The sequence below is a fragment of the Doryrhamphus excisus genome, linkage group LG7 (assembly GCF_037039965.1).
Source record: "Doryrhamphus excisus strain RoL-2023G ecotype Guam linkage group LG7, RoL_Dexc_Guam_v1.1, whole genome shotgun sequence".
NCBI classification, from domain to species: Eukaryota; Metazoa; Chordata; class Actinopteri; order Syngnathiformes; family Syngnathidae; genus Doryrhamphus; species Doryrhamphus excisus.
Genome location: NC_136363.1, coordinates 6,917,389 through 6,945,307, shown reverse-complemented (window position 1 = coordinate 6,945,307; position 27,919 = coordinate 6,917,389). Strand labels below are relative to the sequence as shown.

The window sequence follows — 27,919 nt, the reverse complement described above, 5'->3', positions numbered from 1 at the left end:
TATGGGTCTCTGCAGTAAACACATTTTCCTATTCATCTTTTGCCGTGTCCAACTGAAGCGCATCTTTGTGTGCAGGTGCAGGGCGCTCTGAAGAGACAGTGGATGCAGTACAAGACGCAGTGGGGTCAGCGACGAAAGGACCACTGTTCAATGCGCTCCACATCATACACGGCCACCTCCATTACAGAGGTCCCTCCCTTTATGTACCACCGCGACAGCAACAGTGAACACTTAAACGGACGCCACACAGACGACTCGGAACTGGTGGCGCTGAAATCGGGCGAGATCCACTGAGGTTGTGACTACATCTCCGAGGATCGTATAGTGACTGAAACACTTCTATGACTAGGTCACTGTTGCTAAGACTTGTTAAGACTTTTGACCTCTGTCACGCCGGTGGTGAAGAGACGGAAATAACTGTGATGACAATGTCTGTTAGAGATGATGTCGTGGTATTAACATATAGTAGTCATCATCAACAGGAAGTGAAAGAAACAATGCTTTCTTCTCTCACGTACGATACCAAAGGGTACTGGATGTTAGTCAGCGACTGGATGGGGATGTTCTGTGTCCGAGTGAGCCTGTATCCGGATGTGGTACCCTGACCACGCTCAAACAAACACACACAAAGTTCTAATATGTACCAGCATTAGTCTGGTCACATGCCACGAAATGTTGCAATTTACCTTCTATGTTTCAAACTCTGGAAATGTGTATATAAAATTACTTTAAAAAAAAGAATTTATTATTTTTTTCTATTAAAAAAATGGTATGACTTTTCATTCCAGAGTATAGTGCTCCATTCTGTCCTGTGATGCTGCACACAAACTCTGCTTTTTGCTAGTGCTAATCATCACGGTAAAAAAACAAAAAACAAATATATAAAATATATATATTTCAAGTTGGAAACAATTGTTTGGATGTATGAGGAAGGTATTTTTATCAGTCAAACCAGTCATTCTGACAACCAGGCAGTTTACATCTGGTGGACTGACTGTTGCTTAGACTTTGTTCTTTATATACATTACAGTAGAACCCGCGTAGATCCACAAGTAATTGGTATACTATTTAGAAAAAATATATATTTTTAAACACACAACTCACTCCTACCCCTCCTGCTCACTTGACAGTTTCCTCCGCTTTTGGATTAACATTTGCAATAAAAGTGACTGTTGTAATTATTAGGTTCGGTTCAGGTCCAGAACCTTCTCTCTTCAATTGCCAGTGATGGAATCTAACAAGCTAAATGCACAATCCAGGTTTAAGCCCGAAATATGCCTCACACGCTTATTTATTAACGCAGCTAGCTGTCAATTATCATAAATCAGTGGGGGGCGGGGGGCACAGGCTCGCTTGCGTCTGTTGTGGGTCTGCCACAAGATAATCCACAGTAATGCTCCAGTGACGATTTATGATCATATATTAACTTTGCTACAGGTTTTGATGCCCGATTGTTGTAAGTTTCATTATTTCAACTATGTTGCATTCAAGGACAGCTGAACAAATGTGAAATGGCAACACTGGATGAAAAAAAACAAACAAAAAAAACAGCGAAGCATGAAGACAAATGTAAAAATTGTGGGCTGGTACATGTATGCTGGACATACAGTGGGGAAACATTCACAAATATATACGCAAACTGATACGCAAACATGTGGAGATGAAAAGTGTTGGAATACCTTTAGAAGTACACCTAAAGGAAGACAAAAATGCGCCATACTCTAGTTAATACCAAATGTCTTTGATGGGAACGTCAGGAAAGTCAAGTTTTTCCACACCAAACTAATGAAAGCTTTATTTTTTTTTTTAGTGTTTGTGCTTACGTTTCATAACTGACATCATATAGATTATTCATACAATCAGGTCATTTCAGTTGTCAGAATTAAGGATGAAGCTCTTGTATTTCGGAAGCTTTAAACAAACATCATGAATAATGTTTGCCTTTTTGTTGGCACACTCACTTTAATGTCTTAGGTAATTTAAATGGAGACGGTGACAATCAAGCAATCTGAGTGAATGGTGTTCAATGCGTGATAACATTTTGGAAAATATTTTAGTATACAGTGGAGCCTCAGTTGGCGTGTATTTTGGTAAATGTATAAAAATGGACACCATAATTTTGCCTCTGTGTACATTTTCCGGTCAGCGTACATTATGGCTCGCATCTGGTCATGTTATTAAAACGGACCTATTGTGTTTTTTCCACTTTTCTGACCAATAAATGTAATTAGAATGTTGTATTCTGGTGATAAACCATGCCAAAGCTTCAGATAATGATGTTTGCGCATTTGGAAGTGAGCCCTAAAAGAAATTTGGGATGGCTCAAAACGCCCGGTTTGAAAAGGCGTGGTAAAACCGTTCCTTTGTGACATCACAGAGGGACAGACATCCTTATATGGATCATAGTTGAATTAGCATAATAGGAACTGCACTTTTTTAAAATATTTTGCCCACCATTCACAATCCTTATCTAAAACCTAAACACATGTTTATTTCTCCTTTCACAAGAAAACAAGTTTATATGAGCTAGCTAACAATGGGCGCCATTGGAAATACGTATTTTGACGCTAAAGGCTACACAAAAAAACCCTGACTTGTATATTAACCAAGCTACAGTGATATTATCATTGTAGCAGCATTGCTAATCGCTAGTCTCAGTATCATTCACAGACGAAAGAGTGGATACCTAGCTGTCAATTTCGCTACAAAGACTCAACAAGATGCTAGTTCACCGTCAGCATTTTTTATCCGAGGACTGGAGCACCCATCTTGTGATGTAACACACAGCCATCCCAAGGAACAAACATAGCATGCTACCAAGCTAACTAGTTGGCCTCCAATTTGTTTATTATAACTTTAAAAAGTGTTTCAAATAGAGTGGTTGGAGAAGGACTAAGAAAGAAGACAAAAACTTACCACTTCCACACGCAATGGGAGGAGAACTTTTTCCCCCCACTATGTCATGTTGGACATGCAGTGTGAAGGTCATGTCATGTCCCATAAATGTAACATTACTGATACCTAGTGACCAGAATACCACATATAACTTGCCTGTCGATATGTAGGCAACCAAACAGCGGCCATTTATGAAATAATTCATTTTCAAAAACTTCTGGAACGGCTTAATGACGCTAACCAAGGTTCCACTGTATTTTGAGGCCCTTACTCATGTTAAAAAAATACTAGTTTGTCTAAGATGAGAGCTGGTATATTTGTTATGTGTATATTTTAGCCAACATGCATATACAATATGTTTGTATTGCACTGTGACTCTACGGCCGTTTGGTGAATGGTTGTGGTTCCTTTTGTCTTCTTGTCTTTCAGCTTGGATTGACATGGATTAAAAAAAATGTGCTTTGTTTGTCCCACCCCACGTAGGAATATGTAGCACAAGAATACACAATATTTCGCCATCTGTGTTTTGTTTTTGTGGTGAGTGTAGTTGGATAAAAATGAGAACGGAGGAAAGAGGAAGCTTATCGTAATTCTAATTAAAAAAAAGGTATATTTCATGGTACACAAACTTTGTTTTTGAAGCATTTCATATTCAACAAAAAAAGCTCTCGCTTCGTTTGTAGTCCCTTTTTCCCCTGAATGCCCCTTTCATAAAATACATTGCAGCTTCACCCGATGGGGCAGACAGGCCGGGATTGACTGACATTTCACTCATAAACTTAAGTTGCACTTGTTATCCTACTAAGGGGGCTGCAGTCGCTCCTTTTGTGCCGATATAGTCTGCCTTGCTGGAGACGCTACTGTAAAATATGCAATTTCAAGCTCTGCTGAATCCTAATGACACAGCCCAGAGAAGAAGACAAACTGTCCTCCTTTGAATTCATTCACCGGCCCTATGAGCTTGATGAGGAGGGGAAGATAATAATAATGATGATGACTTTTGACGCCGTTGGAGATGTATCTTCATTCCTCTGATAAATATTGTCCCTTTGCTCTCACCCTTACCAGCAAAAGAAATTTGACGAGATCGTCTTCAATGCAGAGGTCTAATTGTATGCAAAGCGGTTCGCTTATGAAAGGCTGAGCTGGAGGACTAAATCAGGATACAACGATGAAGAAATCTCCATAATTGCCACAGACTCATCTCATCATTCAATCATCTGTTGTTCTGCTCCGTATTGAATAGAACCAAACTCTACAGAAGTACTTGGAATTGTTATGTAAACTTGGGAAACTGTTTAAGGACCATGATAATATATTTTCCATACACTGCACCTAGACAATGTAAAAGTTTTGTGAAAAATTAACATGAGGCCATTAGCTCATAAAAAAATAATATTCCATAAGACCGCTGGTGGTGCTTAAAGAATCATCGCCTTTGTCATTATGTATGACAGCCATACAATGTACTTACCGGAAGCGATGGGGGCTGCTGAGTTCTGTGCGGTTCTCGGTTCTTCAAAGAAAAGAACATCAAATCAAAATCTTTTCTAAATGGCCAGTGCCAACTGGATCTGCTCATGAGAGATAGCGGTGTCTCCGTTGGGATGGGATGGAACAGCAGCGGCTGGCTGGATGCATTTAAACACAAAAGCTGTCGTAAATAGGCTAAAAATAAGGCAATTGTTTATTGATTTATCACAAGGAATCATCAATTGTGTATTAGCCTAATCAATCTTTGTATTGGATTTTTGAATTGCACTGGATGCTGTTTCTCCCATCAGGAAATGAGCACATCCCGGAAGTTAATGCAGAAAAAAACAAGTCCTTATTTTATTATTATTATTACAAGCCAACAGTCACACATTCTAATCTTAAATGAGTATTTGATGTATTATTGGAAGAGAATGCTCGGCATGATCATTATCTAAAGCCCTGCACAAACACGGTTGGATTATGAACATTAGCAATGGCCTAAAGCTGATCTCTGATCTGCCATATTCATCTTACCCTGCAATGAAGCAGAAGAATGAGGCACCAGAGGCCTTCTGCTCATTCTAATGTGGATGCAACAAAAATAAAGACGAATGAGCGTATTTTTTCTTCCCATCTAAGGACGAGACCAGCGGTGAAGTGTCATCTTTGTGGCGTTGCACGCAAAGCGTGTCACACCGCCGCAAGTAGGTGCAACACGCGTGTGCACTTGGAAAATATCACATCACACTACGTTGATGCTGCGTGCAAATCTACTGTGAGAATGCGACCACGTCACATTTGTTTGTCGCATCACGCAACCACAATCCCTTTGCATCATACGTACAATCCATATCTAAAAACACAATATAACCAACAACATGACAAAATTCGATTCTTGAGTCGATTCTTGCCATGTGGACTCGGAATGAGATTTGTAAGGCAAATTGCTAATTATCAGGACCCTGGAGCTTGTGCTTCTGCCAAACAACTTGTTACTCCCCTCATGACAAAAAACATGCATTTTTATCCTGTATGTGAATTATTGGATTTACCTTACCTTCTTGGTGCTGGTTAAAACGCATGCAGACTGCAAAGTCCTCAGAGCCATTCCCGTTGCCGTTATTGCATTGATGAAGACTGGTAAGATGAACAGGTGATCTGCAATTATAAAAATAAATACTATACTGCACAACCTAACACAATAAGTAACAATCCACACAGGGACTGTTTGAATACTACTTTGAATACCAAATCGACATGGAACTGCGGCATTATTCTATTATTTGCAATAGAACAGCACCAATTTCATCATAGCAATATGATGAAATGGAACCAACAAAATCAATTTTAGCCAAGTATAATGCAGGCTAATTGCTTTTCTTTCCTTAAATAATAAATGTAACAGCCGTTATAGCTTCATACTGCATTACTGCGTGTCATTTTATGAAGCATAAAATGCCAAAATTAACTACACAAGGCATAATGTTACGAGGTATTCTACACTGGTCACTAGGTGTCAGTAATGTCACTGTAATGCTTAGTGAGACACACAAGCACCAGACTTGACTGCCAGCACAACAGGCTTTTATTGCAGGTTCAAATTCTCTCACAACAGGCACAATAATCCCCTACACAGGCTACTGTTGAGGCCCGTCAAGTTAAAACTCTCTGTTCCCCACTAAGCTCCCCTAGCACTGGAGAACATTTACAGCCACACTGACGTCTTTTCCATGGCTAATTTTCTTATATCTGAGTGTTAAGTTGACTATAGGGGTGTTATTTCATGTCTAAAGAGCTCTGATAATGTTAAAAAATCATATTATCGGATCATGAACATGTTTTCCATGTTCTAGCGACTACATTTGAGGCCAATCAGGGTTGCCAGTCGCAGTGCATGAACATGTGTTTAAAAAAATAGCACACCAAAATAAACAATTTTACTTAGGAATGACCAGAGAAAGCCCCAAATGCAGTGACCAATTTTAAGAAGTTTCTTAATGACAAAGTGCACCCATCTCGCTGACCTTGTGTTTGAGCAATACCACAGTTTGTCGCCAGAAAAAAAAAAAACTCTTTCAACAAATTGCGACAGTTCAAGCACCTGCACATATGACAGAATGCATTATGCATCCGCTTCCAGCCAGCTGGCCCGAGAGACCCCCCCCAAGTTAATCCTGTAGTTAATTTAAAATATGTAAATAATACTGGTTGAAGCCCATGCGGGAAGAGTTCATTTATTCACCGCGGGTCGGTGAACCCTGTGCTCTTTCCATCACCAGAGTTGCATCCAGGGAGAGGACCGCAAATGTGCAAGACCAGCTCAGTTTGGAGTTTGGATCATCAGATCAGCGGCGGCGCAATGTGTGGATGAGCTCTGTCTCCCATGGGTTTACATCTTTAGATTAGGAGCAGAGCACTAAAAACATCAGGCTAAAATCAATGGGAATATATTATGTGAAGCTGGGATGACAGCTGTCAAGAATAAGTCAGTGCTGAATAATGCTGTCAACAAATCATAACTTTTGGTGCCAATCAATGCCATTCAAATGATATCAAAAGTACATGGAGTTCCACCTTATAGTTTCACACTTATTTAACGTTGGCTAACTAGCTGACATGATTAGGGCACTTTAAGGCACTTCTTGGATGTATTCACGTTCGTGTTTAATAGTTATTAATTAATAATAATTAACTCAATAATAGTCACAAGCTGCCTTTGGATTCTTAAGGGATCCTTATCTCAAACAAGAATGACTTATTTAAACAACACATCACTCAATCAATACTTCACTGACCTCAAAGTGTTGCCGGTGTGTTTATCTTTTCAGCCATGTTCTTCTTCTTCTTTTGTACAGCCATGTTGCCCACTCGCACGTCTTTTTTCCCCCTTCCTTGCGTTTCATTTGCAGCGCATTAGCGCCACCTATTGGACCGGAGTCTAGAATGGGCGCTAATACATGAATAAATAAATACAAATAATGCCAACACAGGTGTTGCTAATCGTACTTTAACGAGTGTGATTAAAAACATCTGCTGTTAGCCACCATCTCCTGGTCATTAGACCAAACCATTCCAAGGGAAAGGGGGTGTACTAGTACAGATTGTTTTTGTGTGGGTTTTTTTGTATTTATTTGGCTTTACTGGTGTTTTCAGCTGAGATGGAAAATAATATATATAGCAGAGTGTGTTTTATTATGGGGATATCTCCTTCTGTGCCTTCTTTTGTTGAATGCAGTGGTGTCCAAAGTGTGCCCCGGGGGCCATTTTTTTATTGCAAAAATAACAGCAAAAATAGAAAAATTAGCGGTCATTTTACAAAAATAAAATATTATGAGAAACATTTTTTATATAATAAGGAAAAGTATACAGAATAATAGTGTAATATTATGAGGGGAAAATAGTAGAAAAATAGCCATTTTAATAGCATAGAATTTAAATATTAAAGAAAATATATTTATATATTTTTTGAAGGATTGTAACATTATGAGAAGCAAACAACACCACAAATAAAGTTGTGATTTTTTTGAAAATTAGGTTGCAGAAAAAATTAGAATGTGAGAAGAATAAAGTCAAAATATTACTCATAATGAATAAACTCATAATTAGTTGAAATAGTTAATAATATAATAGCTAATATAAAATAACTAAAATCTAGAAAAATAAAGTACATAATAATGGAAAATTAGTTAATAATAAAATACAACAGAAATGGAAAAATGTTTAAATAAGAAAGTTGTAAAGAATAATAATGTTATTTTTGTTGAAATATTAAATGGAAAAAATACACACCAGGATAGTAATGTCAGCTCAGGAGATGGTGTGAAACCTTCAATCTCCATATTGACGTTGGGCGAGTGGAGCATGCTGGCAACACATACAATGTCAAGCAATCTTTTACCGACATGAAATATGCTGCGTAATGTAACATTTCCAACATAAGATACCACTGTTTACCCCCCGCCCCCTCGCTGTTTAGTATGATTTGCACAGAACACTTTCTTGTTTTTGTTTACCATTTTAATAAAGGGATTCACACCGGGCTGCAGCCTGTTTACAGCCTCTCCTCTCTACTCATGCTGGATGTGAGTCATTTGTTTGCCGAGGTTGTGAATAAAGTGTAATGAGCAAGGTGTTGTACAACGCAGCTCCAGGCCAACAAGGTCTATTGTTGTTATGAGGAGAAGGACATTTAATAAACACTCAGAGAGGTGAGGAGAACACAGGTCAAATACTTGGGAGTGAAGAGTCCTATCACGCATGCAAATACGGATTGTCGCTGTGCTATGAACGGTGCTAACCACAATAAAAGCAACATCGCCGCATGCTATGAAGCACAGTGTTACAGTAAATGCATCGTTATTGTTCTGTATTGGCTCACATAATGTTATGTTACGTTAAAGAGTTTATTTGCAGATGAAGTATCTTCAGCCCAATTTACCCGACAGCTTTTCCCTGGTGTTGTCGCCCTCGAGTAGAGCGTCACATTTAAACGCTCTACGTCCTCAGCACACACACACACAACATTTGTTCCACCTGAGCACGGTTAGTCAGCTTGCAAATTAGCAGCAGTGGCTGCGAGAAGAACATTCTCAAGGCGCTGTCTTGGAAAGTTTGTGCAACATCCAATTAGTTCTTTGCATCTCTGATGCCGGTTGAGAAGACAAGGCATTACCAAGACCTTCAGATTAGCGAGGCATCTATCTGAGAGCGTAAGCCACACTTTTGAGGAGCCCCATGAGGAACTTTTCTTCATTGACTGGTCTCTCACCACCCACTGTGACATTTTCAAGATGTTTAAACAACCAGAGTACTCAAAATGGGCAGAGGCACGCTGAGAATTTGCAGGGGTCAACAAAGTCCATTTTGACTGCGGAGGCCACGCATGCATGATTCATGGTGCACATCTCACAAAGTCACCAGCTGTGACCCTCAAGGATTTTAATCAATACTTGAGCAGATAGCTCAAAGAAGGATGACTTTGCTTCTTCACACTTCCTGCTTGGGAAAAGTCAGCATTTCTTCTTCGTTTTCGGTTGGCTTGTCAGTGAATAGATGCAGTTTTATGACAATGACCAGACAACGAGGACAGCTGCAGTGATTTCTATGGATTGGTTCCTGGATTTTGTCAGAAAATGACAGACAAAGCAAGTGCGAATGAGAGCACCTGGTCCTTTTTATGGAAGTCATTTTGCACTGCGGGAGAGGCAATATATTGTCAGAAAGTATTGGGACACCTGGTCATTACAGTACATCTACAGGAAGTGAAAGTGGGTGAAAAAAAGCTTCCACTTTTGTAAAATGGCTTTTTACACATTTTAGCTTTACTTTTGTCCATTTATCCACAACATGTACTTGACCATGACCTGTTTTATTTATTTTTGTATTACTACTATACCTCTTTATGTCAACAATAACGCGTTTTGTGTCTCACAGTCTCACAGTCTGACGCTGTTTTCGAACTTTTCGAACTCGAAATTCTGAACTGAACACATCTACAATCATCAATTAATACAATTCCAACTCACCTCTCTAGTCCGTCCATTTTGGTAACGACACTTCCTCATTTGCATGACCCGGGAACGACACTTCCTTATTGTCATTACTACAACACGAGATGCTTTCAGGGGCACTCTGAACATCACAAAACATCTTTATAATACGCGTGTGTGTAAGTCAATAGGAGGAGTAAGAAAAACATGACGTGTATATAGTCGTCACTCACTTCGTAACTCTTAATTTATTTACAAATTTACAAATTTCCCCACCGAGGGACGAATAAAGGCATATCTATCTTAATCTTAATTTGGATGTACAATTTGCTACATTGACGTATGCCGGAAAATACAGTGTGAATGTGCCTTAAATTACGCGATGTCTTTGAAAGCAAGCCCTCACTGCTCCTACTATTAAGAGACAAATACATGTTTAGACTTGTGTGGTATCCTGTAGCGTGATTCAGCTGTTAATACACACAAATATGGATCATTCTGTCCTGTCATTTTGCTTTATCTTCATTAAATTAAAAAAAAAGAATAAAAGCAAGTGATACAGTACCGTAAATGTGTGGTATTATTGTGTTTATTTGTTAGGATTCGCCTCTAATTACAGCACTGATGATGATTACAAGTATGTCCATGAGATGAGTTACATGATAATGAGTAAAACTCCAACAAAACACAGAGCTACAAATAAATACATTGTTCAAAAACATTCACATTTACAGTATTCTTCTCCTTGTAAAAATCACAGACAGACCCCCCCCCTGGATGGCATGTCATCCCCACATCATCACAACAATGCTCAGGTGCTGCACGTACAATCTAAATACGTTGCTCATTTCATTTGTAAATCCGTAAATTAGAATTATATTAACCATTCTTCCACAAAACAGGCAAAACCAAAACAACAAACAGGAAGCGTTCAGGCACTAATACCCTGAAGCGTGTCACGATGCAGCGTCTGCTAATGAATGGTTAAAGTGATTTAGAATGTCAAACCATTGGGGAAACACACTCAGTGATTCAATGATTTGCATTTTTTCCCAAAACTAAATGAATGACATTTGGTACAAAGTGATGGAATGCTGATTTATATTACACTTGGAGCATCATGGTGCATGTATGAGGATTACACCACTTGCTCTTCCCATCACTTCCATACTGCTCTATTACTGAATTTGTAGATTATTTCTAGTCTTATTGTGACATTTTCTTAGTCTTACTGTGCAAGGTGGCGACTGTCATTAATAACTCGCGAGAGGGACATTCACACCATTTGCTTGTCCCATCACTTCCATACTACTCTATTACTGACTTTGTAGATTATTTCTAGTGTGAGATTTTCTTAGTCTGACTGTGCAAGGTGGAGCTGTCATTAATAACCAGCAAGAGGGACATTCATACCATTTGCTTGTCGCATCACGTCTGGACTGCTCTATTACTGTTTGGATTATTTACAGTCTGATTTAGAAATTTCCTGATTTCTCTTGTGCAAGGCAGTTTTCATTCATGATTTAGGAATGGGGCAATCACATTAATGAAATGACACGTCTTAATTACACACACAAATGTAGTTGTCATGGGTTGGATTATTTTGAGTATTTGCAGGGCCAAGTGTGAGTACATTGTTATTCCGTCCATCATTATGAGGGAGCAAACAAAGCATTTGGTTACAATCAGGAGTTTGACTCGTTGTACGTAGCAGCCAGTTTACTGTATGGACTAACATATGCTGTATATATATATAATTCTATGATGAGTGTCCCATGTCTTTTAGCTGCTTGCTGCAATAAGATCTATCTCTATCTATCTCTTGGGTCTGTCAATGTCATCAATGGCTGCCAGGAGTTTTTGGCGAGCCTTCTTGTTTATGTGGGAGCCCAGACAAACGTTCACCAGGTTTGCGAGCTGCTTCATGGAGTACTCCTGCAAGAAAATGACAAATAGATATCTTTCACGCAACAGGGATGCAATAATCTCATGAAGATGGATTACGGACCTCTCAGGAACTCACACTACGAACCAAACAAAGCAGAGTGAATGTGGCAGAAGATATTTTTTTCCCTTCATTATTCTTTTGCTATAAATTGCCTATACAAACCGAGCATCTGTTTAATATACAGTGGATCCCATTTGTTTTAAATACTGTATTTTTCTCCGAAATTAGGCCATTTTTACCACAGAAAACACACCTCATTCACTATAAGTTGGAAATAAATTTACAGCATAAATACGTGATAACACTACTAAAATGGTAGAAAGTGTTTTTTTGCTTAATTGATAATGTTTTTCCAGCGCGCAGACCTCACAGCTAGGAGACCAGGGTTCAATTCCATTTGCATGTGAGTTTGCATGTTCTCCCCGTGCATGCGTGGGTTTTCTCCGGGTTCTCCGGCTTCCTCCCACATTCCAAAAACATGCTAGGTTAATTAGCGACTCCAAATTGTCCATAGGTATGAATGTGAGTGTGAATGGTTGTGCCCTGTGATTGGCTGGCGACCGACCAGTCCGGGGTGTACCCCGCCTCTCGCCCGAAGACAGCTGGGATAGGCTCCAGCACCCCCCGCGACCCTCGTGAGGAAAAGCGGTAGAAAATGAATGAATGAATGAATAATGTTTTTCCCACTTTGTTCAACTGCCCTTGAAAGCGCCATAGTTGTGACTGTTTATGGATCGTCTTATATTATCATTCAGTAGTGGTGAGGAGTACAGGAGGGTTTGGGAAGGGGGAGGGAGTCTAAAATGGACATTTTTATGAGTGTATTAATTCCTTGTGTTTATTTTCCACCATTTGCTGGTGGTTCTGGACTTTAACCATATTGGTAAAGTCTCAAACAGCAGCCATACGTCAGTGTAAGAAAGAGATTGGTCTCACCCTGTGGTTCTTGATGAACTGCTCCATATCATTCTCAGTCAGGTAGTAGGCCTTGATGTAGGTCTCCACAAACTCCTTATCAGGGATGGGCCTCAGGTCTGTGAGCTTCTCCAACTTCATCAGGAACTGCTGGAAGTCCAGCTGCATCAAAGCTCGGCCCTCGTTGCTGCATTTCTTCACGTTAGCATAGCTATACGAGAGAGAAGCCAGATCACCCAGAGTGAAAATAAAAGATGAATATTTGTCACATGGGTTTGTTTGTGTCCGACCGCTGGAGAATTTCTCATTACTGTTTGTACTTCTGCCATCCTAAACGCCGCGCAGACCCAATTCTGACTCGCCAGACACATTTCATAGTCCTCGCATTGCCAGATGGCACTCTGCGGTTTTCATTTTCAAGCAGCAAATCACAGACGCCCTTGTGCCATGAAGAGGCCACAAGCCAAATGGTACCCTCGCTAACTTTGTCGGAAAGCTGACATTTGCCAAACTCAAAATAGAATCACAAGTTTGTGCACAAGTTTGATCGCTTTTATTTTCCGTATTTCATTCATTCATTCATTCATTTTCTATCGCTTTTTCCTCACGAGGGTCGCGGGGGGTGCTGGAGCCTATCCCAGCTGTCTTCAGGCGAGAGGCGGGGTACACCCTGGACTGGTGGCCAGCCAATCACAGGGCACATATAGACAAACAACCATTCACACTCACATTCATACCTATGGACAATTTGGAGTCGCTATTAACCTAGCATGTTTTTTTTTGGAATGTGGGAGGAAACCGGAGTACCTGGGGAAAACCCACGCATGCACGGGGAGAACATGCAAACTCCACACAGAGATGGCCGAGGGTGGAATTGAACCCTGGTCTCCTAGCTGTGAGGTCTGCGCACTGGAAAAACATTATTCATTCATTCATTTTCTACCGCTTTTCCTCACAAGGGTCGCGGGGGTGCTAGAGCCTATCCCAGCTGTCTTCGGGCGAGAGGGTGGAATTGAACCCTGGTCTCCTTGCTGTGAGGTCTGCGCGCTAACCACTAGTTTGCCGCGCCGCCCCCGTATTTCATATAATGACATATTTGCGTAATAATTGAGTTGTTTTTATTGATGAAAACAAGCAGAGTTGCATTACATATGTAAAAATAATCAGCTCAAATAAAAATAAAAACGATCCACGGCCTTAAATCAGTCAAGTCCGGTGTTTGATGTCTCATCATCTCATGTTAAAATGAAACAGAATGGCTTTGTCTTGCTTGTAATACCCCTGAGGGTTATCTTTGATCACAATATAGCCTTTAACTTCTCTCAAGGATGAGCTTTGATCAGATGAGCAGCTCTAACAGTGTCTAATATATGCAAAAAAAAATATATATGGCAGTGTTTGTTTAATATGCATGGTCATTTTTATTGTCAGACTGCCAAAGAAATATTTATAGATTGTACTTACTAGTGTACCTGTAATGTGTTAAAAATTGCCAGATGCTGCAGTTGCATTCATTCATTCATTCATTTTCTACTGCTTTTTCCTCACGAGGGTCGCGGGGGTGCTGGAGCCTATCCCAGCTGTCTTCAGGCGAGAGGCGGGGTACACCCTGGACTGGTGGCCAGCCAATCATAGGGCACATATAGACAAACAACCATTCACACTCACATTCATACCTATGGACAATTTGGAGGAGAACATGCAAACTCCACACAGAGATGGCTGAGGGTGGAATTGAACCCTGGTCTCCTAGCTGTGAGGTCTGCGCGTTTACCACTAGACCGCTGTGCCGCCCCGCTGCAGTTGCAATGTTTTGTTAATTTACAGAATGTGACGGAAAGCAAAATGCTCCCAATTCTTAGTAGTGCACTCTTATGTTCGCTGCTAAAAGGCTTGTGTGGCACTTAAGCACTCACAAAGCATTTGTTTCTTGTTAAGCCCCAGCCTAAAAAAAAAACTCACTGCAACCGGTGCAAATTAGCAGCCAATCTCGACTAGCAGTCTCACATCATCATAAAGCTGTCATGACTCAGCAAGTCTAACGGATGAAAAGAAGTTCATCACGTCCACCCGACCACAAGGACCCAGGTGGTGCAAATAAATAAACAAACAATAACAAAACAAAACCACGCAGTGCCAACCCCTGTCACCTATCACAATCCATATCTGGGGAGTAAGTGATGAAATGCATTGCAAAGAGATGTGTCAAGAGTGTTTTACAGTTAGCGAGAGTGGGGCCGCGTCATGCAATTCCCGCACGGCAGACGAACAGAAGAAGAGAGACGCGGAGAATTTAGAGTTGTTTTCTGGAAGGATAATCCCACGGGAACCTGGCAAGGCTGCAGGACTCTTATAGGAGCTGGACGTAAATATGCCTGTTCATCTTGGGACATAGCACTATCTTTGGCAGGAATTTATCATTTATGTTGTGCAGATGTTCTTTTCTTTCATGTGCAGTTACCATTTGTTTTTCGGCAAAAACATCCACCTGACTTTCATATGTAGTTTGCATCTTTATCGTTCTGCAAAATCGAGTACCTGAACAAATTCATTCATTTTCTACCGCTTTTTCCTCACGAGGGTCGCGGGAGGTGCTGGAGCCTATCCCAGCTGTCTTTGGGCGAGAGGCGGGGTACACCCTGGACTGGTGGCCAGCCAATCACAGGGCACATATAGACAAACAACCATTCACACTCACATTCATACCTATGGACAATTAACCTAGCATGTTTTTGGAATGTGGGAGGAAACCGGAGTACCCGGAGAAAACCCACACATGCATGGGGAGAACATGCAAACTCCACACAGAGATGGCCAAGGGTGGAATTGAACCCTGGTCTCCTAACTGTGAGGTCTGCGCGCTAACCACTAGACCGCCGTGCCGTCCACCTGAACAAATTCAATCATTCAATCCCAACCATTTTTTATGATTCTGATAGATATTTCAAGGCACACAGAATATTGTGTCCTTGGGCTATATAGACATGGTATATCCCAAAAGAAACTTAGACTCTCATCTTTCATCAGACAAAAATAGTTTGTTTCTAACTTCTTCCGTTCTGTAGTAATCTGCAGTAGAACATAAGCAAGTTTCAGCAAAATATCATTCATTTTCTACCGCTTATCCTCACGAGGGTCGCAGGGGTGCTGGAGCCTATCACAGCTGTCTTCGGGCGGGATTGGTCGCTAGCCAATCACAAGGCACATATAGACAAACAACCATTCACACTCACATTCATACCTATGGATAATTTGGAGTCACCAATTAACCTAGCATGTTTTTGGAATGTGGGAGGAAACCGGAGTACCCGGAGAAAACCCATGCAAACTCCACACAGAGATGCCTGAGAGGGGAATCAAACCTGGATCTCCTGCTGTGTGGCGTGCACGCCAACCACTTGTTCACCATGCAGCCCATAAATGTATGTAATCGGCAGATACATATACCAATACCGATTGTTTTTTTTCTTGTGAGAGCTACTTTGACAATTTTGCTAACATTTATTTATAATAATATATATAATATATATTTATATTATTTTGAAACATAGCATATTTCAAGCCAATTTACTTCTAGTCTTCTCACATTAGCTGAAAACCTAAAACAAATTTCGATAAATTTTGAGCATAACTTTCAACAATACCATAACATAAACAACACCATAAAAATGGTTTGTTTTACATGAAAATAACATAAAAAATATATAAAATATATAAAAAAAACATTAAAAATATAAAAATATAACACCATGAACAAGTCCTCTTCAATGCGTAACCACTTTCCTTTTCACGCCTTTTCACTTCCTGGTTGCTGCAAAGTATGGATTTCAATGGGAAGGATGCATGCAGAGCTCTTATAAAATGCACTTCTGCCACCTGATGGCCATTTTTCCCAGCTTAATACTGCACCAAACATACCTCTCGTGCAAAAAAAAAATGTAAAAGACGCATACTATTTTTTTTTTATTAGATGTGTTGATATATTGAAACTGTTTTTGATGTGCGGCTGTATTGCAAATTTCTGCAAGTTTAGGAAGTTTTCAAATGAATCCAATTTACAGCGGGTGCTGACTCAGGACACCTAAAATGAGGTTTTAACGGGTTTAAATCATGACTCAGCAGAAAAAAAAACGTGGAAAAAGATTTCTGGATCATACCGAGTTAGTACACAGTGGCTCCAAAACATTTCCTGACGGATGATGATGAGAATTAGTCATGATTTGGACTTTCTTACCCTTCTACGAGAGTCCTGTTGGCCAAGCGGATGCAGTGCTCCCACAGGACATTAGACACAGGCAGCGGGATGCGTACGTGTCTGGAGACGTCACCAAGCCGCTTGTTAAACATCTCAAATTCCTTGAAAGGAGGAAAAGCAAACAGACATGGAGTGAGATACAATATTGTCTCCTTAGAGAATGCAGCATTCAATGTGCTCAATTCTCCAGTTTAATGCAAAGCCAGTAGGGAGCATCACAGATGTGCTATGCACGCTTCCCCCCCTGCTGTGCACACATCCATTTTATTTCCGTATTCATCCATTTCTAAAGTGTTTGACACATAGGAGCCAAAATGGTGTTTTTTTTTAACATGATAAATCTCTTTTTAACATATATTCATGCTCAAAGTGAAGGGTGCATTTCTATCAGGATATGCCCAGCCATACTATATTTTTTTTTTTTTACTCAATTAACAAAAAAAGATTGCGATAGCTGTCATACACAACTGTATATAATTTTGCATCCTTGAATAAAATGCTATTTATTCTTAAATAGCTTCATAAAAGTATCTTACTTCAGCATTTTCTCAATGAAGTCATTTGGAGGCTACAGCATCTCCACGCCACTTTATATGCAAATCAATGTCATTGTTGAAATGCTCGTGGAAAAAAACTGAATTCATGAATAAAATATCTTCCCGTGTGCCGTGTATATAAAAAAAAAAATGGCATGCTAGTTTCAATCAATGCACATAGCACAATGCGCTTGCATTATGTGTATCTGACAAGTTGTTAGAGTGGGTTATTAGCACCCGCCGGGGGAAAAGGGGACACGCGGGTTGTAATAGGCACCATGTCAGTCCATCAACTGGACCGTTTTGACAACATAAGAAGGAGCTTAATCTGGGCTAGTGAGTCTGGGATTTGTCCCCAAGGCAATTTAGATCATAAGCTATACGTTAGTTAGACTTAACCACAGAGCCGCAACAGTCAGGTGAAAAATTGTGGTACCGGAAGTAGGGATGTACGATACTGTCCACCTCTCAATTTCCAATACTGATATGTGTAACATGACATATGAATACATATGTGTTGTATACAGCATTTTTTAATTCTTGTTTTTGTTGATCAGGGGAAAAAAATATACCAATATCACATTTTTATGCTAATATCAGGCCGATAATTATCGGACATCCCTGAGTTTTACTCCAAGTGACATATTGTATTATGCATGAAAGTATTTACACATAATATTAACCTAACAAACACATAATATTCATATTCATATTTTCCTTTCTGTACACAGTGCTTTTTATTTGGCCCTTCACACATCACCCTAATAATTACAGCCAACTAAAAAGGTGCACGTTCATTCAGTACAGTCGTCCCTCGCCACATCGTAATTCGAATTCTGCATCTTCACTCCATCACTTAAATCATGCTGTTTCATAGCTGAACACGGCCTTTCATCAGTCCAAAAATATGCATTCATTCATTCATTCATTTTCTACCGCTTATCCTCACGAGGGTCGCGGAGGGTGCTGGAGCCTATCCCAGCTGTCTTCAGGGCGAGAGGCGGGGTACACCCTGGACTGGCCTCCAGCCAATCACAGGGCACATATAGACAAACAACCATTCCCACTCACATTCATACCTATGGACAATTTGGAGTCGCCAATTAACCTAGCATGTTTTTGGAATGTGGGAGGAAACCGGAGTACCAAAAATATGCATATTTAAGCAAATTATTATGCATTTTCAGGCATACATGAACTAAAATACAGTTATATAAGGCATAAAGACGATGCATTCAAATATGAATGGAGTAGTTTATCCATAAGACATACGTAAATCACTGAATCACTGTAAAAGCAGCAGGTTTCAGAGTATGAGAAAAAAGTAGTAATCTACAGTATTATCTTTACAATTTTGAATTGGACTCATCTATGTGTTGTTTCTGGCACTTGGACCCCTAAATTAGGGGGTACTTTTCATGAAAGTAAAGTAAAAATCCATACAAAAACTTGAGGCAAACATTGAACGCTACCCTTATACATAAGCTCGTAATGCTTTAACACATCAAGTGGACCAACGATTTCTTTTCACATGAAGGATAACAAAAGAATAAGCCATTAGAGCCATGATTGATGGTATTGTTAAGATGTTATTCACGTAATCTGTTCATAAAATGCAAGACAAGAGAACACAGAGGTCGCATATTGCATGAAAACGTCTACTGTCAAATTTCTCCGCAAGTTTGCAGCCACATCCGGCTGCTTGTATTCAGTCAGCATGATAGGAGCTCAGGGGAGAAAGACGAAGGGACTACAGAGGACATCATATCAAACTTAGATTTGTTACACGGGTGCAAAACATGTACAAATCAATATTTAGAAAAAAAAAAATTGTGTTTTTGTGGCACTATTAGAAAAAGTGCAGTACAATGACAATATCCTCCTGGGTATTGTCAAAGTTGTTTATGACATAATCTTTAGTACCCCCCCGAAACATATATATATATATATGTATACGGGCGAGGGGTTTGGGTGAGTGGTTTGCGCGCAGGCCTCACAGCTAGGAGACCCGAGTTCAATTCCACCATCTCTGTGCTGAGTTTGCATGTTCTCCCCGTGCATGCGTGGGTTTTCTCCGGGTACTCCGGTTTCCTCCCACATTCCAAAAACATGTTAGGTTAATTGGCTACTCCAAATCGTCCATAGGTATGAATGTGAGTGTGAATGGTTGTTTGTCTATATGTGCCCTGTGATTGGCTGGCTGGCGGCCAGTCCGGGGTGTACCCCGCCTCTCACCCCGAAGAAAGCTGGGATAGTTTCCAGCACCCCCGCTAACCTTGTGAGGATAAGCGGTAGAAAATGAATGATCATTTTTATCCCATGTTGAGCGCTCATGCAAACACATACAAAAATAGACTAATGGTGATCCTAATAAAATGTACCTGCAAACCAATAAATTGTAATGTTCTGGTATATATAATAATGATAAACTTTCCATGCAACAACATAACACACACTTTACCTTTAACAGGACATCCACATATATGTTATGCTGGGACATGATCTCTCTAATGTCCCATTTCACACCAGACATCAACAGCAACATCTGCTCGTAGTCGATGGCTTTGGCTGCCACCATCCAGTATATCGGTTTCCGCAGTTCACTGGCCGTAGACACGGTCTGAGAGAGAAGGAAGACAGGTCTACATGTAATTGTTCATATAACATAAGCAATAGGAATCCAGGCATCCGTATCTTTTCTCGTCTTTATGCATGTGATAACATTTCCCGTGGAGAAATCATGCAACATGGCATTCAATTAATGCCGTCATTTAAACATTTCAAATGTCAAGGGTGCATAAAAAGGAAACACGGGGAAGAGAGAGCAGCTTTCACGCTGGTTTTTCCGAGTGACACATTATTTTCTTTGCTGAATCGAAGAAGAATAGAACACATTCATGGGTTACGTGCTCGGTTCTATCTGAACAGAAATTGGTTCCTTGATGAAAACAAGCAGTGACGGTCGGAAAGGTTTTCACAACATACTCAACTACTTAGCAACCAAAAAAAAGAATAATCCACTTAGGTTACACGTAGAGATTTAAATGTCAATTCTGTCACTATTTATCACCTCTAAAGGTTTCCTTGATGTCATCGTTTGTGCATTGGAGATTTGGATCACACGCCGACAGCCGAGAGTGACAAATAACATTTATTGTAATTACACCAAAAAAGGTGTGAGTGTTTTGTGTGTTCTACCTGGGAATAGAACTGCTGCAGAAAAGGCTTTTTGGCAGCGGGCATCATCGTGTCCAAATGGGACTGGAGCGACTCAAACTGCTCCGCTAAAAACACACTGAGGGGCGGGGGGAGGACAGAAATGTGGTTTATATGAAATTCAACTGTCAATCTCAATCAACAATCAGACAATCATATGCACTCATATTCATTCATTCATTCATTCATTTTCTACCGCTTTTCCTCACGAGGGTTGCTGGAGCCTATCCAAGTTGTCTTCGGGCGAGAGGCGGGGTACACCCTGGACTGGTCGCCAGCCAATCACAGGGCACATATAGACAAACAACCATTCACACTCACATTCATACCTATGGACAATTTGGAGTCGCCAATTAACCTAGCATGTTTTTGGAATGTGGGAGGAAAACGGAGTACCCAAAAATATGCATATTTAAGCAAATTATTATGCATTTTCAGGCATACATGAAATAAATTACAGTTATATATTCAAATGTGAAGGTAGTAGTTTATCTATAAGACATACATAAATCAGACGCATCACTGTACAAGCAGCAGGGTTCAGAGTATGAGAAAAAAGTAAGAGTAACTTGGACCCCTAAATTAGGGGGTACTTTTCATGAAGTAAAAATTCATACAAAACAAAACATTGAACTGGAGAGGCAGCACGGCGGTCTAGTGGTTAGCGCGCAGACCTCACAGCTAGGAGACCAGGGTTCAATTCCCCCCTCGGCCATCTCTGTGTGGAGTTTGCATGTTCTCCCGTGCATGCAAGGGTTTTCCCGGGTACTCCGGTTTCCTCCCACATTCCAAAAACATGCTAGGTTAATTGGCGACTCCAAATTGTCCATAGGTATGAATGTGAGTGTGAATGGTTGTTTGTCTATATGTTCCCTGTGATTGGCTGGCGACCAGTCTAGGGTGTACCCTGCCTCTCGCCCGAAGAGAGCTGGGATAGGCTCCAGCACCCCCGCGACCCTTGTGAGGAAAATGAATAAATGAATGGAGAGGTGGCCAGCCAATCACAGGGCACATATAGACAAACAACCATTCACACTCACATTCATACCTATGGACAAGTTGAGAGTTGAGAGCAATACAGAAAAAAAAGGATCCTCTGAGGAGCGAGAGACCTTCTCGTCTCTGCAAGATGAAGGCGGAGTTAGCGGAGTTAGTTGCCAATTAACCTAGCATGCTTTTGGAACGTGGGAGGAAACCGGAGTACCCAGAGAAAACCCACGCAAACTCCACACAGAGATGCCCTAGGAGGGAATCGAACCCGGATCTCCTAGCCTTAGCTTATTTCAAGCCAATTTATTTCTAGTCTTTTCACAGTATTAGCTGAAAACCTGAATGAATATGAGGTTTATCCACCCCTGCTGGGTCCCTACAGACATATCATATGGACACCCTGTGACTGGTGGCCAGCCAATCACAGGGCACATATAGACAAACAACCATTCACACTCACATTCATACCTATGGACAATTTAGAGTCGCCATATAGACCCAGGTTCTATATGTGCACTGTGTTTGGCTGGCGACCAGTCCAGGGTGTACACCGCTTTTTGTCAGAAGACAGCTGGGATAGGCTCCAGCATACCCAATAAGCGGTACAGAAAATGGATGAATGGATGGATCCATTCATATACAGCCCGAGAACACAATATTTATTCAAAATCATGCAAAATATCTGGCCTTGAATGAGGTAACTGTTATAGCTTGCATACACACTATTTGGGGGTACTTACAGAGACTCTGTGGCCACCACTCTCTGCGCCAGCCCGTAAAGAGTGCCGCTGTTGGTGAGGACCACCATTTGGCTGAGGTGGGGGCTCGGTACCTTCTCCTTCCTTTCCTCCGTGGTAGCGTGCATGCTGGCATTTTCACTTCCTGCCTCCTGAAAAATACAAAAAGATTCTCACAACACCTGGAACACAACTTCTTTTATATCCTTGCTTCTTTCTATGCAACATTAAATATACTTGGGTAATTTTTAATGCTAACATCCTCACACAAGACACCCAATTCACCTCTATTAAACTTTTTTTTTTATACATGTATCAGAATCAGAATAGGTTTATTGCCATGTATGATCAAACACATACTAGGAATTTGTTTTGGTATAGTAGGTGCATACACATCTATTAAAAAAGAAAAATACAAAATATGAAATACAAAATATGAAAATACAAAATATACAGAATAACAGTATAAATATATGTACACAGTCTGTTTTTGTTTGTTATTCCGGAAGTGCAGTCTGATTGTTTTTCCTAAGAGTCCAAACTGAGCGTTAATGTAACGCATATAATGAAAGTGTCAAATGAAATTGTAATGAAATTGGGCGGCACGGCGGACGAGTGGTTAGTGCGCAGACCTCACAGCTCGGAGACCAGGGTTAAATTCCACCCTCGGCCATCTCTGTGTGGAGTTTGCATGTTCTCCCCGTGCATGCGTGGGTTTTCTCCGGGTACTCCGGTTTCCTCCCACATTCCAAAAACATGCTAGGTTAATTGGCGACTCCAAATTGTCCATAGGTATGAATGTGAGTGTGAATGGTTGTTTGTCTATATGTGCCCTGTGATTGGCTGGCGACCAGTCCAGGGTGTACACCGCCTCTCGCCTGAAGACAGCTGGGATAGGCTCCAGCACCCCCGCGACCCTCGTGAGGATAAGCAGTAGAAAATGAATGAATGAATGAATGAATGTACTGAAATTCTTGAAAATTGTCTGTGTGAGGACCTCCATGTTTTGCTCCTCTGAAAATAGCCTCCAGCAGATCGATGGCAATCAAGCAGCTAATAAATGACGGTGAGCTCCGCTGCTATCAGTACAGCTCCATATCATCCCCTCACAAAGCACACTCCAGGGCATTCTGGCTCTAATGTCGTGAACGAGCGCCATTAGTCCACACCGTGTAAGGATTTTAAAACAAGAATATGTGTACTGTACACCCAGAGAATGAAGGATCACATGCTTTCTAATTAAGATGGAATAGCCAACACTAAAAGCATGTATGAATCCATACATTCACACATTAACCTGGGTAGTCTTGGAGTACACTGAACTAAAATAAATGAGGTTAATGGGAGGTTTTAAGATGGTATCGCTCTACATCTGGGGTCTCAAACACGCGGCCACTAGTTTGAGGCCCCCGCCTTGATATGAAAGTTTAATGTTAGTGCGGCCCGCGCAAGTTTGATATGGATGCTGTATGGTATCATGTACCCAGAAAAAATTATTACGTTTGATTAATGTTCATGTTAAAGGTTAAATAACTGTTAATAGTTATCCTCCCTATCTGTGTGGAAGTGGTAAGTTTTTTAGCTTTTTTTAAGTTTAAAGGAAATAACTTGGAGGCTACCGTTTAGGTCGCTAGCTCTCTAGTTTGCGAGTTAGCATGTGTCTCAAGACCCTGCAGTTGCGCAATATGTTGTAAATAAAAAAGTATAAATGTGACTATAGTTGTGTTTTGTCATGTCTACAGGGCTCTAATAATGCTTTGTTCATTTTAATCTGAAAAAAATGTGTCTACCCACCAACTATATTTCTTAAGTTTTCATTATTTGCTGTTTTATTATTATTATTATATTTATTTATTACTGGTTGATTGATTTTCTTTATTCTTGATTTGTTTATTTTTCATCTTATTTTGTGCAGAAAAATAAAAATTAATAAAAAAATAAGTTTCTGTCAAAACTACTTGATTTAATTACATTATGCATCTGCTGAAAACATACAGAAAAGGAACCAAATTCTATTCATATTACTCATTCATAATTCCATGCTATGCCGGTAGGAGGTAATAACTATTGTACAGAAGACAGGATGTTAATTAATGAATTTAAAGTATTCAGTTCAGCAGATGTCTGTAATTATCTAATCAGGACACCAGTCGCTGGAGATCTTTTCTGATAAGAACAATAATTAGAGTCTGATCTCCTTTAAAGATATTGGAGGATAATATTCCAAGAGTAGCCACCAAGATGATTATGTCAAAATGTACAGTAATAAAAATGAAATTTTACATGTCATCTAACCACAGAGAGCTCTTTACCTAACAATAAGTAAAATATTAGTATTCGTCATAATTGGCGCATGTGTTAATTTGGAATGTTCCGATCAGGGTTTGATGCTGCTGAGTGAAATCCTTTCATTCGTTTTCTACTGCTTATCCTCACGAGGGTCGTGGGTATGCTGGAGCCTATCCCAGCTGTCTTTCGAGCAAGAGGCGGGGTACACCCTGGACTGGTGGCCAGCCAATCACAGGGCACATATAGACAAACAACCATTCACACTCACATTCATACCTATGGACAATTTGGAGTCGCCAATTAACCTAGCATGTTTTTGGAATGTGGGAGGAAACCGGAGTACCCGGAGAAAACCCACTCATGCACGGGGAGAGCATGCAAACTCCACACAGGAAATGGCTGAGGGTGGAATCGAACTTGGGTCTCCTAGCTGTGTGGCCTGTGCACTAACCACTCGCCCTGTTTCTTTTCATTCATTCATTCATTCATTTTCTACTGCTTTTTCCTTACGAGGGTCGCGGGGGGTGCTGGAGCCTATCCCATCAGTCTTCGGGCGAGAGGCGGGGTACACCCTGGACTGGTGGCCAGCCAATCACAGGGCACATATAGACAAACATTCACACTCACATTCATACCTATGGACAATTTGGAGTCGCCAATTAACCTAGCATGTTTTTGGAATGTGGGAGGAAAACGGCGTACCCGGAGAAAACCCACGCAAACTCCACATAGAGATGCCCAAGGGGGGAATCAAACCCGAATCTCCTAGCCTTGTGGCCTCTACACTAACCACTTTTCACCGTGCAGCAAATAAAATTTTTTTTCTTATAAGAGCTACTTTTACAATTTTGGTAACATTTATTTTTATAGCTTATTTCAAGCCAATTTATTTCTAGTCTTCTCACATTATTAGCGGAAAACCTGAATGAATATGAGGTTTATCCACCCCTGCTGGGTCCTTCCAGACATATCATATTGTATGCAGTTTGCACGATAAGATAAGATATGATAAGATAAGATAAGCCTTTATTCGGAGGGAAAAATCCGATACCGATATCAACCGTGATCATACATTTTTACAGAAGACACCCTGGTCATGTGACCAGGTTATCACGTTTAGCACATATAAAGAATTCAGGTCATGGTCTGGAAGAGCCTGCCTCGACATCCTTTAGGTCATTTATATTCAGTGGACGCGCAAAAAGGGGAAAACTTGTTTTGTTTCTGTCTTGAGGTATTAATGCCGCCCCCCCATGTGGACCACCGGCATCGTAAAAGATGAGGGCATCACGCATCAAAGCCAGGGGAGCTTATCTAGCTCTTTGTAATGATTAGAAAATAAGGGTTTGAATTCGTATTGGGAAGGATATACATACATATATATATATATATATATATATTTAGAGATAAAAGCCTGCCATTGAAACGCAATTGGGTATCCCTATCATTTTTCCTATGAATGGATCAAAGACAAGGTAGCGGAACTTGAAAACCATTCTCTTAGAACATAAAATGTCCAATATTGGAGCATTTTCATATTTCTCATATTGTCTTTAGTCCAAAATAACATTGAAGTCAGGATCAAGATGAGCAGTGAAGGATCTACAGGGAACAAAACCACCATCTTCAACACAAAACTGACTCTGATTTAAATTATCAAACTTAAAACAAGGCTGACAATGTCAAAACCAATGCTACCATCCGTGTGGCTTCCAGCAAGGTGGTGGTGGGGGTGGGGGTATAAAAATAATCTATCTTGGTGAAGTGTCTCAATCTATCATGATTGACTGCTTATTCCTCTCCAGCGCATTCCATGGAGATTTATGGTCAGCTGGAGTAGACTGGCTGCAAGGCAATTACCGTTAAGTGGATCTTTTTGCACCTCTTTGTCAAGCTAATACTAGAAATTTGGATCTCATTAAATGAATGTTAAATGGAAGGCCTTCGTTTATTTTCTTTGACACCCCCCTGGACCCTGTGGGCAAGCGAAGGGGACAAATACATGCAAGGAATTTGCTTTACAATCGCAGAAGACGGCTAAACTCTCAAACTAGGCGACATATCGGACTGCTCCCAATAGACTTCTACACCACTATGTACATCTGTGTAATACTTGCTTTTATACTCAGTATAGTTAATCCAGACTCCATTCACTGTGCAATATCTGATCAACCTCCATGTGCAATATTAAGGGCTCTAAATGCAATATACTAAGTTCTATGTGAAGTATTTCCATAATGCCTCATATTAACTCTCTAACAGGATGCCAGTGTATAGACTGGTCATATATCTCATCTCGTTTCATATTATCTACATACTGTATTGTATATAACTCTGGGAAAAACTGTTGATTTTGTTAATACTTGGGTTGTTTATATTGTTTATTTTTCTATATTGTGTATTTTGTACTGCTTAACTGATTCTGTACTCTTGCTGCTGTGCAATGCAAATTTCCCCACTGAAGGACGAATAAAGGCATATTTATAGGTTATCACATGGTTTGTCTGGTATCAGGCCAGGTATCTGGTATCAGCCTGAGACCGAAGGGGGCATGATACTGGGCCTGATACCAGACAAACCATGTGATGTTCTTATTATCACATACTATTTAATCATGAGCTTATTATCACGTACTATTTAACATTTACTATTATACTAATATTAACTATACTATTTACTATTTAATATTTAACCGCTGACATGTTGACAGATCACAGATGGCAGCAAAACAAACGCTGCGCTCTGATTGGTTGTTTCACGGGCACGATACCAGAGCAGCGCGCTCTGAGTGGACATCTACGGGGGCTGATACCGGACATGGTTAAACTCTATATTTTATCAGTATCACTGCCCTGGGCTTTGACACAGTATCATTTCGGCCTTTTCCCGTATCATTCATGGGTGGTTTCTAGGGTACAGGGCCAATTAATACTGTAGTATGTGATAACTTATCTTATATCCACTTCACTTCTTGATGTGCATCGCCTGACTAATAGGACACCAACATATAAACACAGAAATAAGACATAAAAGACACTTTGCTCGAATACGCTGATCCTTAAAGCCGTCAAATGTAAAAAAAATGAAAGTGCATATATGCATAGTAATATGTTCTGCTCGCATGAGAGGTGATGAGTCATCAGTGGAAACTGAGGGAACTTTGAAGAAATAGA

At 40.4% G+C, this 27,919-nt stretch overlaps 2 protein-coding genes across 7 annotated transcripts in view; one reads left to right on the top strand and one right to left on the bottom strand.

The window, feature by feature from the left end:
- The window catches only part of calcr (calcitonin receptor), a 40,158-nt gene extending 38,543 nt beyond the window's left edge, over positions 1-1,615 (top strand). For 4 of the 5 annotated variants that reach the window (XM_078791978.1, XM_058047769.2, XM_078791977.1 and 1 more), the window contains one exon: positions 76-1,615. In XM_078791978.1, the coding sequence (XP_078648104.1) occupies positions 76-294 (219 nt within the window). In that variant the 3' untranslated portion in view covers positions 295-1,615. The remainder of the gene's footprint in view (positions 1-75) is intronic. The other variant, XM_078791979.1, reaches the window with a different exon arrangement.
- An 8,795-nt stretch (positions 1,616-10,410) lies between these two features.
- vps50 (VPS50 EARP/GARPII complex subunit) overlaps positions 10,411-27,919 on the bottom strand; it is a 90,040-nt gene continuing 72,531 nt past the window's right edge. For both annotated transcript variants that reach the window (XM_058047747.2, XM_058047748.2), the window contains 6 exons: positions 22,461-22,609; positions 20,713-20,809; positions 19,976-20,134; positions 16,958-17,079; positions 12,745-12,934; positions 10,411-11,795 (listed from right to left, as the gene is read on the bottom strand). In XM_058047747.2, coding sequence (XP_057903730.2) covers positions 11,676-11,795; positions 12,745-12,934; positions 16,958-17,079; positions 19,976-20,134; positions 20,713-20,809; positions 22,461-22,609 — 837 coding nt within the window. In that variant the 3' untranslated portion in view covers positions 10,411-11,675. The remainder of the gene's footprint in view (positions 11,796-12,744; positions 12,935-16,957; positions 17,080-19,975; positions 20,135-20,712; positions 20,810-22,460; positions 22,610-27,919) is intronic.